The sequence below is a fragment of the Pistacia vera genome, unplaced genomic scaffold (genome assembly GCF_008641045.1).
Source record: "Pistacia vera cultivar Batoury unplaced genomic scaffold, PisVer_v2 Contig169, whole genome shotgun sequence".
NCBI lineage: Eukaryota > Viridiplantae > Streptophyta > Magnoliopsida > Sapindales > Anacardiaceae > Pistacia > Pistacia vera.
The window spans coordinates 628,329-641,605 of record NW_022195779.1 but is presented as its reverse complement, the minus strand read 5'-3'; the positions used below and the strand labels follow the sequence as shown (position 1 = coordinate 641,605).

General features: G+C 33.4%; 1 protein-coding gene across 2 annotated transcripts; it reads left to right on the top strand.

Annotated features, from left to right (window-relative positions):
- The first annotated feature begins 5,935 nt into the window (after positions 1-5,935).
- LOC116125689 (protein DCL, chloroplastic-like) lies at positions 5,936-11,148 on the top strand. 2 transcript variants are annotated; one of them, XM_031411418.1, is made up of 3 exons: positions 5,936-6,237; positions 7,420-7,534; positions 10,749-11,148. In XM_031411418.1, the coding sequence occupies exons 1-3, from the start codon at positions 5,939-5,941 to the stop codon at positions 10,917-10,919; spliced, it is 585 nt and encodes a 194-aa protein (XP_031267278.1). In that variant the 5' UTR covers positions 5,936-5,938; the 3' UTR covers positions 10,920-11,148. The 2 variants fall into 2 exon arrangements, with proteins under 2 accessions (XP_031267278.1, XP_031267279.1); XM_031411419.1 differs by lacking the exon at positions 10,749-11,148 and adding an exon at positions 9,019-9,536.
- The last annotated feature ends 2,129 nt before the right edge of the window (positions 11,149-13,277 follow it).

Below are 13,277 nucleotides of genomic sequence, written 5' to 3'. Positions count from 1 at the left end.
CATACCATCTGTCATTCAATATTATTAATTATTCATATTGTTGATACGTGATTTTGACACTAATAACTTTACACGTAGTAAAATATTAAGAAATCATGTGTGAGATAATTATTAAGGTTGATTATGGTATTATTTTCACAGTAGCATGCAAAAACGTAAAGCAATAAATGAACAGTTGATTTTTTATAGTGGTTCAGATGTTTAAAGCGAATCTTATATCTATTGTTTTCTTATATGAGTATGTTCTTGGTCGTTAACCAAGATTACACTAGATTGCAAACTGTGATCTGGTATTACAAGTGTTTGGTGTTATAAGGATTCTTAGAGAATGTCGAGCCAGTCTATTTCTCGTAGCATGTCTTTGTTATTTTCTTTGTTGAATTCAAGGGATCTGATCCCGATTTTGTGAGGGGGAGTTGCCTATTTATTTTTGTTGTACTTAAGGTAATGATTACAACCTTGTAAGTGAGTTAGTGCCGTTAAAATCTCTCATATCTTCTTATTGGTTGAGAATTAAAATAATATCTTTAAATGAAATGGAGCATGGATAGGAGTGTGAACCAAGGGCGGACCCACATGGGGTCACGTGGGGTCAATTGACCCCACTTGGTTTTATTTAAAAAAAGAAAATTTCAATGTTGCCCCATAAAAAAACTACATTACAAAATTACAGTAAATTAAATTAATTAAAATTTTTGACCTTCTCTAATAATATCTTTCCCCCATTTTTCTTCAATCCCAACTTTTTCTCTTATCCAACGTGCCCCGTTCCATCTCTCCAATCCCTATTTTTCTCTAATAATATATTAAAATTTATGCAATTATTTAATTTTGTGTTTAGTCTATGTATGATGAAAGATTTACTTAACTTTACAAATGAACTTTCTCAAGCACTACAAAAAAAATATCAAGATATTGTAAATGCTATGAACTTGGTTGAAGCGTGTAAGCAAGCTTTACAATTGATAAGGGATAGTGGATTGGAGAATTTACTTAACAAAGTTTGTTCTTTTTATGCCAAACATGACATTGATATTCCAAATATGGATGACAAATTTTTTATTCAAAGGCGATCACAACGGAAGGCTAAAGATATCACAAACATGCATCATTACCGTATTGAAGTATTTTAGTGTCCTAGATATGAAGCTTCAAGAGTTGAATAATTGTTTCAACGAGGTAAACATTGAATTGCTTATTTGTTTGACATGCTTATGTCCAAACGAAAATTTTGTTGCTTTTGATAAGCAAAAATTGATGCACCTTGCTTAACTTTATCTAGAAGATTTTTCTAACTTATAACTCATAGTGCTTGATTCTCAATTTGATATTTACATTGGATGTACGTTCTGATGTTAAATTTATAGAATTGAATGAGATTGGAGATCTTGCAAGAGTGATGGTTGAAACTAAGAAGAATAGAGTGTTTCTATTAGTTTATATGTTGATAAAATTAATATTGATTTTACTGGTTGCCACTGCTAGTGTAGAGAGAGCATTTTCAGCAATGAATGTTGTGAAGAATCGTTTGCGAAATAGAATGAGTGATTAATGGTTGAATGATAGTTTAGTTATGTATATAGAGAAGAATGTATTTGATAGTATTGATAATAAAGTCATCATACAATATTTTCAAAAGATGAAATCTCATCGAGGGCAATTATAAATTGTAAAACCCCTCCCCAGTCAAGTACCCTTTGAATATCCCTCAATGAGAATCTAGAGAATTCATGTTTGGGGAACAAGTTGTATTTAGAAAACCTGTGCAAGAATAATAATAATGTCCAAAACATTACTGTAAGATGTACCGTAGGATTAAAATTTGTCCCTTCAAAAATAAAAATAAAAACTTAAATTCCTTTGGGCATCAATCAATCAAAACATATTAATGCCATTTTAATTCATATGGTGGAAGCTTTAAAAAGGTGTTTCAAAAACATTTATCATTTACATTATTTACATCAAGATGATAATAAATCATCTCCCCTCACGTGTAGCCCCGCTGTCTCTAGCATCATTCACTTCTGGTTTACTCGCAAAACAATCAACAATGAAAGAGTGAGCGCTAATCGCTCAGTAAGGAATGATTCATTTCATTCTAAATGTGTTATTTGACCTTCATTTAAACATATTTATTAACACACCATTTATCCTTTACATCTAGGTATACTTTCCTTTTCTTACTAATTCATATGTTTTTCATCATTTTATCCCATGGCTATATAATCAATGTGCACACATATAAATAAGTATGTAAACATAGTACACACACATCACATGTCATGACATAACATCTAAATATTATCTAACATAAGAATAAATCATTCAATGATGTAAATAACATCGTAACTCATGTAATGCAACTAAATGCTGATTCACTAAATGCATATGAATCATTTAACGTCTAGTCGATCGGACTTTTCTTAGCATCTGAAGCACTTTATATCATCTACCCTCAAATTCATCTAGAGCTCATATCATCGGGAGGAGTGCTTACGCTTTATTTAGTATTTAAAGCATATATTCATCTTTCCTCAACTAGTATACGAGGACATGCTTACGCGTTATTTAGCATATATTCATCTTTCCTTAACCGGTATACGAGGATATGCTTATGCTTTAGTTAGCATCTAAAGCATATATTCATATTTCCTTTCATCTAGCCTCAAATTCATCTATAGCTCATATCATTGAGAGGCGTGTTTACACGTTATTTAACATCTAAAGTATAGATTCATCTTTCCTCAACAGGTATACGAGGATATGCTTACGCATTTTTCATCATGTCTATATGCATCTCTAACATTTTATGGTATGTAAATACATGTTTTAGTGAGCTTAATACTTTTGATGCATCTATGGATTATCAATCCATTTACATTACCTCTTGCTCAAATTCATCATCTTAAAACATATATTACATTGCATCTTCATGTCCTTTCATAACATTAATCATGCATTCGCATCCATGACCATGTATATCTTTCAAAGATCATCTACCTAATGGGTAAACATTAATACACGGCTTAATTACAACAATACATTAATAATCAATTCATAATCATAAGAATTAATTATCTTAAATCTTAAACTTTAACAACCAAAAGTTTATTCTCCAAGCCATTTTCCCCCATTTCTAAAATGAATTGGATCTTGGCCTAATCATAAAAGTGATAAGGCTATGTCTTAAATTTCTAATGCTTCAAGAACCATTTCATTTTGATTTTTATAACTCAAGTTATGGTCGAAATACTGAAGCACGTTTAGCATAACCCCTAAACTTACCAAATCCGAATTTTTTTCATATTAACCCATGCCATACCAACTTCTATTGACAATTAACAAATATGTCAACTTATGGATTAATTAAACCTCCCCTTAATAGTGTTTAACATCTTAAAGGAAAGATAAAACCTCACTCCCATGATCATTGCTATAACATTGTAAGTTAATGCAAACTACACATCAACACTTCTAATACAACAATTCAACACCATGTGACCTCCAATACTACAAGTTTTGCCACAATCAACATCAATACTTCATTTTATTCAATTAAAACATAACAACTCATAAAACATAAATGACAATAACTTCATGTATAATGAATCCAAGGCAATAAATAACATTAATGAGTTCAACTACACTTGTCATCAACTAATTCTATGCCTTAAAGCCTTAATTTAAGGTTTCATTAAAATCTACAAACCCTATCATAATCCCTAAAGTCATGGGAGATTTTTCCTTACCTTTTTAAAGAATTCTCCCACCAAATCCTTTGCCTTTATCTTCTTTTACACCTTATTCCTACATATATAACATTATAGCTTAACATCTATCTCAAATCTTTAAATCACATCAAAACTAAGGTTTTTATTCCGTACCTTAAACCTCTCAATTGAAGATCCAAGGCTCTTACTTTGTTCTCCTAGAAAAATTATGCAAAACTCCTTTAAAACTTTGAGAGAGAAAGCTTGTTTTATGGAGGATTTGAGAGAAAATGAAAGAAATGTTGAAGAAATGATATCTCCCTTGGCTTGAATGAATTGTCTCTCATTTATAGGAAAATATTTCATTAATTTTCCAAAATTATACTATTGGCCCAATTATTTTAATTGTATAACTCATAAGTCCTTATTTCTTCATATAAGGGCATTTTGGTCATTTGGCACTAAACATAATTATTACTTAATTAATGTCGTTAAATGCAATTAAGTCTATTCATCCTTGACTTTTGCAATGCTTATCCATAGGTAAAATGACTATTTTGCCCCTAATACCCTTTTATGGATATACTATTTCAAATGAATTGACTATTTTGCTCTTAGTTAGATTTTATGCATTTTAACATAAAATTAACATCTAAATGACTATTTATGAATTGTAAGCATACCTTTTAACATCTTGGGTATTACATAAATGTATTAGTTATGAGAATTTTGTTAATACAAATATTTGTGTTTATTTATATTTATATTTATGTTAATTGTTACTTTACCCTTTGACCCTCCTAAGTTTCATTCCTCGGTCCGCCTCTGGTGTGAACCAAATTTATTTACAGATAAACACTTGAGTCTGTTGGATTATTGACAGCTATATTTTTCCTGTCCTCAAAGACGTGACAGATCCTAGATAGTGCAAAACTTTTCTAAGCTTTGATTGGTGTTCGTTGACATTAACATACGTCATCTCTTATTTTAGACATAACACACACCGTATGTTTATATTGAAAATTCGAACCTCCTTTTTATTTTATTTATAAAACTACACCTCATTATTTAGATATAAAAAAAAAAACCTCATATTATTAAATTTTTCTGTCACTCTACAAATTAAAGGATAAAAGCCATGGTCAGGAAGACGCACACAACAAAATTGGAAGGGTGTCCTAGATGACGCGGGAAAGGTAAAATAATAAAAGTTGAAACAGGCAAAAAAAAAAAAGAGAAATAAAACAGTGAGATGATGACCTCTCCCTAAGAGGCTAAGACTTTGTAGTCATCATTGGGCCTACATACCCCACACGAAAGAAAGAACTGGATCTGCCGAGGGACGTAGTGAGTATTTTTGGTTAGCCGTTTCAAAATATTTAAGTTGAAAATTTATAATAAAATTTGATGGGGTTTAAAATTATAAATACAATAATATTAAATTTATAAATAAATTTTACAAAGATTTGTGTACAAATTGATGTGATATAAAATGAATGAAAGAGTAAATATAAAAAGTTAAACTCATTATATTCACTATTTCATTTATTTTATTCCACATCAGTTTGTACAAAAAATTTTATAAGATTTGTTTGTACATGTAACATTACTTTTATAAATATTATAAAATATACTACTTTTTTTTTTAAGTTTAAATAGGTTTAATATAAATTTAAATAAAGTTAAAATTATAAAGATTACAAAATATAAATCTATTTTTTATTTTTTTCAAAATTTGAGTGACTTCAATTGAACTCAAATTTTATAATGTGATTAGGTCTCTAGATCCGCCGCTCCTCCACGGCTCCACCCTTGATTACTACTATCGCTCACCATAATAGTATAGTAATCCAATCCCTACTCTTGCATCATATAATTATAACCCTCCACCATAATAATATGCTGCCTCTTATCCCACTTTTAAAATCTTTTTTAAATATTTATATTCAAAGTGCCAACAATTTATTTCCACTCAACTTAAAATGGATCAAAATCATAATAAATCTACTTCATAATAAAAAAAATAATAATTCAAATCCATCATTTGTAGCTAAACTTACTAGTGGGTTTATAGCTCCACTCAAAGTCCAATCGATCTATGTCCATAAGCCCACCACTAAAGTAGGTCCATGTACCCAATACCTGATCCGACGACGTAGTAATCGATCACTAAACCCCGAGGAAATCACTGGATTCTCACCGTCTCCACTCAAAAGTCGAAACTTCCAATGGCTGCTCCTTTGCTACTCAGGGGCATCCCGCTCCTGCGCCTTCGGCTGGCCGCCAGGCTCCTCGCCCCGCCCCGAAAAACTATATGTTCAGCCACATCTTCCGAGCCGACTCAGCCGGACGAGAACTTAATTTCTGAAGACAAAACCACCGCAACAGTCTTCACCATGAAGGACCCTCCCAACTACAACAAGTGGAACGCTCCTGATTACAGGAAGTGGGAAGATAAAGAGAATGAGATTCTTCGAGATATCCAGCCTATAATGTTTCTTGCCAAAGAGATTATTCACTCCGACAGGTTAACCTCTATTCGTATTTGTGTGTGTGTGTGTGTGTGTGTGTGGTGGTGGTGGTGGTTTAGTTAATTGTCTTATCTGGTGTTACTGAGCTTAACTGATTTAATTTTATGAGAGCAAATGCATGTTTTGTACTGTTTATGTATTTGCAATTCTTATTGAAAGCTTTTAATTTATTTTGAATCATTAAACTATTTAGTCATATGTTATTTGATTAGGATCATTTGTGTTAAGCGTGCTAATATCTAACTTAAATAAATTACTATAAAATGTTAAGGACAGTGTGCTTTTTTTATTAGGTTAGGATACTGTCACTTGAAATTTGATTAAACGAATCTCTTACACGTTCATTTATCTTAAGTCAACTCTAATTGTTCCTTTATCTCAAACCTGATGGTTTAGAAAGTTGTTGAGTTAATAATGTTAAATATTATATTTTGACTCCTAATCATGTCAAAGAAGAGATAATAGCTACACATTTGTTGTTTAGAAAAGAATACTGTGGCAGTGGCTACTTTTTTCTGCAGATCAGTGGTTACATTCTGCTAATTGCTCAAAATATCTTGTTAAACGGATGAAAACTTCAAAGGGAATCAGATTATGCTTAAAACCAGGCTGCTTCCTTCTCCACTTTAAATTTTTTTAGTTGTCATTATTTAATTGGCATAAAAATTTGATAACAATGGGGTTCAATTTCTTAGAAGCCAGCCTTCTTTGGATCCATGGTAGTTTTTTAACCAATATTAGATTTTGAAAGATTGATGTGTGGCTTCATGCTCTATCAAGTGCCTCGTCATAGTGAATTTAGCTTGATTTTGTATAAGAAACTAGAAACTAAATAAATAAAATACTTTCAATTTTTAAACTTTTCACTGGACTGACAACTATAAAGGAACGAAGCAACTTCATATCCTGATATTTAAATAATCTCATAGAAATTTGTGGTGCCATCAAAAATTTTTCCTGAGGTTGATCATAATATTCCCAATTCACAAAAATGTGTAGTAAGCATAATTTTTCAGATTTATTTGGCAGTTATCACAGAGACTGTTGAATAATGCTTACCGGTGGTTGAAATTGGAGCTCATGGTCTTTGATGTATAGAGATTAATTACTCTTTATGAACCAATTATGTCTTCATCTTAAGTTATAATGCTGTATTTGATTATATTTCCCGCTTCTAGGTATATGGGTGGAGACCGTCTAACGGCAGAAGATTCGAGAGCTGTGGTAGAAAAGCTTCTTGTTTATCATCCACATTGTGAAGATAAAGTTGGATCTGGTCTTGATTCCATTATGGTAAGTCAAAGTTTGCATAATCTATTATATAATTATGGGGTTGTTTGGATGGGGTTAATATTTGATAACTGGGGTAATATTTTTTTAAATTGAGTAGATGAAGATGTTTGGTTGATTTGTAAAAAATTATTCCCAGAATCAAATAGTGGCATTTGGGGATAAGTTGCCCTTGTTATTGTCATTATTTACAGAAATGCCACGAAATGTTGTTGAACCTAGATCTAGCCATCACCGCCAGCCACCGTCAACCGCCGCTGGAGGCTGCCAAAAGTCACCATAATGGCGTACGACTGGTCGTATATGGTCGATTGTGCGTCGGTGAGGCCCTTTCTGGTCATAGATCACAGATACATGGTCAGAAACGGCCAGATCTGACTGTTTCAGGCAAGATCTATAGTCGTTTCACGGCCAAAGACCTGGCCATTTCACGGCTAGATCTATGGCCTTGACTAGCGATATATGGCCGGCCGTGCAATGGTGAGACCCTTTCCGACCATGGATCACATATATATGGTCGGAAACGACCAAATCTGGCCGTTTCACGGCTAAAGACTTGGCCATTTCACGGCCAGATCTGTGGCATTGCCTTCGGCTGCCTGTGGTGGTGGTTGGCTGTCGGAAGTGGCTTGGGGTGCGTAGGGGTTTTTTTGTTTTTTTGTTAAGTTTAAACCCTTTTTTGTTGCTAGGGTGCTTTTTGCTAAATTTGAAAAATAGAGGGTTAAAAGAAATTATTCAAAAAATTAATAACAAACAATACTATTATATTAATATATAAAAAGGAGGGCAATTTAGTAATCTATATAACATACCCGTCATTTATTCTCCCAACCAAACATATTATTTGTCAATTTATTCGAACTAATCAAACACATTTTCTAAACATTCCTAGTAATCTTCAATGTGATATTTCTTTCTATTAATATAATATTTTCTTATAATAAAAAATTATATGATCCAAACGCCCCCTATTGAATATTTTATTTTACTTACTGTAATGAATCTTTTGTGCTTGCTATTTTACAAATTATTTTACTTTCAATCTCCATTTTGGTCAATTTGGGAGTTGCAAAAACAATTCAAACAATGTCATCTTCAAATACTCTGCATTCTTCTGCATTAATCCTTTCATTTTTTATCAATTAAATCCTCTGTCAAATATTGGTCACCTTGCCTATTTCTTGCAATTGAAACCCTTGTTCTTTTTGTTCCTTTATCTTTTTTGCATCTTTGATGTTTGATATTCAAGCTCCAAGGAAAGGGGCGGTTGTTGCTCATCATCCATTAATTTGTTTGTTGTTTCTGCTCATCTTAATAAGTTTAGGAAGATAGGAAAAAGTTTTCATTCTACTAATTGAATCATACTAGCAATGCATTTTGGTACCTTGTCTTATGAAAATTAAATATGTAAATTTGATCCCTTTATACTGTCATGGTCAGGGCCAGGTCATCCATCAATCTAATTTTTAAAATCACTTTTGCTTCAGCAAATTCTCTATGGGAATATTGTCTTATAAACCATGTGATTGCTTCACCTAAAGGAGACTAATCAGAAAGCATCTTGCGTGGTAATCATCATGGAACCGATACTCTTAGTTTCTTCAAGAGTGGGTGATGAAGTTTTTTTTTATTGCTTAATTCTGGATATGGCATAATGTGCTGTAGGCTAAAATCGTTCCTCCAAATAATAATTTAAATTCTTAGCTATTTTTTTTCCAAACACTGATACAGATGATGCTGGATCCATTTATTGTTTGCCAGCTTCAATTAGGCCACTGAAGAATTAGCTAACACAGAAAAGCACCATTTTGAATTAATTACAAAACTTTTTTAATCTCTTCGAGCTGAATTTTCTCATGCCATAAGTGCACTTTTTATCTTTTCTATGTTTGAGTCTGCAACCACAAGAGTACAACTTAAACAATATCGAATAACTTTCTTTCCGTATTATTTGTTGTGTTTCTTATGGATGTTGGTGTAAAATGTTCAGTCGTCCTTATGTTAATATACTTTTTTCAGCTGGCTATTTTTCTTTTCTAGTTGCGGGACAAAATTTCAGAATAGATCACATAGAATAATATACCTGGAGAATTACAAAAAAGTGAATGGAAGTTGTTTTTCACAATTCTAATGATACCTTAAAAAGGTGGTTTTAAGTGCATTTGGCCTGTCTTACAGGCAAGCTAAGTGTCTGTCTGACCTGAGTCCTGTATCAGTTACCTTACTATGGATCAGCTCATCGAGGGACTGCTGTCAGCTTGAGCTTCAACTGGACTTCAATTAAGCCAGACAATCAAAACACTCATATGACCCTTATCAATTTCGAAGATTCACCTCTGGCAGGACTTTGACCTGAAATTTTAAAGTTTTAACTCATTTACTTACTAATTGAAGTAATATCTTTCTTTCTGATTAGGATGAATTTAAATCAATTGAACTACAAACATAAGATACACACACATGCATGTTTGCACATACTCTCTTAAACATGCACACAGACAGAGACACATCCACTTACCTTAGATCAAGTGAACTTCTGATTGTTTTAATTTTAGTAAAGCTTAGCCAAGCTGAAACTGTGGGAGTGGTGCTAGCTGAGCCCAATTTACATTCCTACCTGCACTTTTGAGACAGTTTAGGTACAACTTGGGCAGTTTAGTTGCATAACTCAGTTTTATTGTTCATCTTTGACTTCTTGGGTACAGGATTCTTTGAATTTCCCTGCAGACATATTTTAATTTGTCCCCTCTTTATGTGGGGTAGAAAATTTTGACTTTCAACATAAAAAATTAGAACTTTAATTCACGGATAAATCAGGTGATTACCTCTGATTGGTTTTCTTCACAAAGCTTGGTAAGATTTGGTGGGTTTTTGTCTCACATTTGATTGGCATGTAGATCTGTAGACAGAAATTTTTGCCTGCAGTCTGTCTCGCCTCCATTATTTGTCATTTGGAATCCTCTTTTCCCTATTTATTTTTCACCTTTTTTTTTCTCTATTACTATTAGGATCTCTTCATAGTTTGGGATTTGTTAGTAACAGAACTGATTATTGTATTATTATTGGCAAATTTATTTAGGTACATGTCGTTGGATATAGATGGCTGTCCTAGATGGCTAAATTTTCTCACTTCAGCTTATTTTTTGTCTGTTATGAGATAAAAGAATTATTTTCTCTATATGAAACAAATTAATAAGTCTTTCTAACTTCTCTGAAGGTTGATCGACATCCTGAATACAGGCATACAAGGTGCCTGTTTGTTGTTAGAACCGATGGTGGATGGATAGATATCTCCTACCGAAAGTGTCTTCGAGCATACATTCGAGATAAGTATCCATCCTCTGCTGAAAGATTTATTCGAGAATATTTTAAACGTCGTAGTGGTTGATATTTGTTAATGCGGTTGCTGATACCGGTCTTGAACTATGATTTTGGTGCCAGTGTAGATTGATGTGTACTAAAAGATATGAAGTTTTCATGCAATTCGGGGATGGGTCCATGGTATGGGTAATCTGCATACAATATATAGCCTAGATCTACAGATTGTCAATGTAGTAGATAATTGTTGACTGGCACTTGAAGTTTTGGACAAAGAAAATGATTGAAATGAACATCACTTTTTTGACTTGGAGCTTCGCTCTTGTTGGATTTGTATGTATATTTGGCTTATTTGGTCCTGAGAATCCAATTTTTATAATTTTGTAGGGATTTTCAGATTACTTAATTGTATTTGTAAAACCGTTTTTTGACCAACGGTTCAATTTCAATCCAGGATTAGAATTTGATGGTAGATTACACATTGCAAACACTCTATTACCTCCAATTATATAAACCGTCTGAAGGTCATGATAACAGTCAACCCCTATCATACCTGTTCCAAGAAAAACATATTTATATACTTATATATTCCTTTTCCTGCAAGTTGTAATGTGATGATGGATAGTGTTTGCTGCTACTTTGACGTCTCTTGAGGCAGAAATGTGATGACACCAAATATCGAATCATCTGGATATTTGGTCTGACGGGTCATGCCAGATTTTAACCTACATTATTCACTGAGTGATTCAGTGATCAGGCGTGTGATGGTTTTACTAGGAATTCTTTTGGTACTAGTAAAATTATAATTCCACATACAATTTATGGAAACTAAATAGCTGCAGACCCACGGTGTTCTTGTCCCCACTTCAGTAGTTCTTAAGTGGCTGTGGCAGGATTTGGGCGAGTCGAAAGAGTCAAGCCCAGCTGGGCTCGTTGTCCAGTTGTGAAAAAACTATCATGGATGTTTTTATTTTGGAAGACAAGACACATCCCGATTACCGAGTATTCAAGGCACGCTATAGTTTGATGGCATGCCAATCGACGCCGAATTATTATGGAATTTATCTTCCAATAAAATACAATTTGGGTTGTTTGAATCTTCTTGCTATTTATTCTTTCATGCAGGTGCTGTCCTGTTTTTTTAAAACAGAATTTTAGCTTTGGGCTCCAACAGAAGAAGGGCTAGAAATTAGAATTGTTACGTGGAAAATTTATCAAAGGGGTAAATAAAAAGAGAAAAAGGTACAGGTGTAATGGGTCATTAGAGGTCAACTCCTTCTCATCATCATGGCACAGCTTCAATCTCTAGTAGTTAATGAAAAGATCTCGATGTATATGCTATAATTACGGGGCAAGCATGATGTTTAAACATTAGACTCTTGTGGGTGGACCCCTAAAACTCTGAGGACCTCCAGCACACAGCTGGATATATATATAAAATATAAGTCCATGTGGACCCTTACTATAAGCACCCAATTAGCATAATGAGTTTCTTAGTACACTATAGAGATTAGAGATGGGGCTACATGATTTGTAAACTGTTGAGAGCTCAAGAAAGACGATGAAGTCTTGCCGGATTCGTATTTCATAGATTGGTCCCATCAGCTAAACAGTCTAGGTAAGTAATGGCTTGATGAGTTCCAATAAAGGTTTTTGCTTTGTGATTGAAAATGCCACACTTTCTGATTCTGAAGAAGAGTGTGGCCTTTATCTGACTTTGACTAGATTGATGAAACAGCTGTTATTGTTTTAGAAATTTGAGAGAAAAGTGAAAAAAGAATACTGTTGTTATCGTAGAGCCACTTTGCTCAGTTATTGACTTATTGTGGTTGAATTTTTCGGAGTTTTGCGTCCGTTGTGGTGGTGGTTGTGTGGAGTGGGCTGGAAACCAACATACCAACCACTATATCTACCACTACAACCTCTCATTTTACCCGCCATTGATGTCTGTTTTAATTACATGCTTTCAATTAATCCTTTTTTACGTCCTCTCAATGTACTGTCAACCTCTCCACCTCCATTTCTTGGCTTTCGAGCCTGTAAAGAAGAGCATGAAAGCAACAAAACAACACGCGTCTCTATGCCTAAAAACATATAATACAGAATTAGAAATTCATTATGCATACGGGCATTCACCCTTTTTCCCACGTAGCACGAAAGGAGCAAGTTTAGAAACTTGAAGACAGTCACTCACACACACACACACACACACACACACACACACACACACACACACACACAGACATACCTTCTCTCTCTTCTTATATTTACTCGTTGTCACTCGTTACATTACAATTACAAAATAAGCTGGTTAGGGGAGACGTCTTTTTGCAGAAAAGAGGAATTGAGTTGTCCTACTTATTAGTAAAATGGAAATTTCTATTTCCCATAAATCATCAATATACATAAAGAATGAACTCAAATTCTG

What these genes read in the sequence shown, in the direction of transcription:
- LOC116125689 (XM_031411418.1), top strand. Translation starts at nt 5,939, where the DNA reads ATGGCTGCTCCTTTGCTACTCAGGGGCATCCCGCTCCTGCGCCTTCGG. An exon ending in GAGATTATTCACTCCGACAG is followed by an intron (nt 6,238 to 7,419) that starts GTTAACCTCTAT and finishes TCCCGCTTCTAG; the next exon opens with GTATATGGGTGGAGACCGTC. An exon ending in CTGGTCTTGATTCCATTATG is followed by an intron (nt 7,535 to 10,748) that starts GTAAGTCAAAGT and finishes ACTTCTCTGAAG; the next exon opens with GTTGATCGACATCCTGAATA.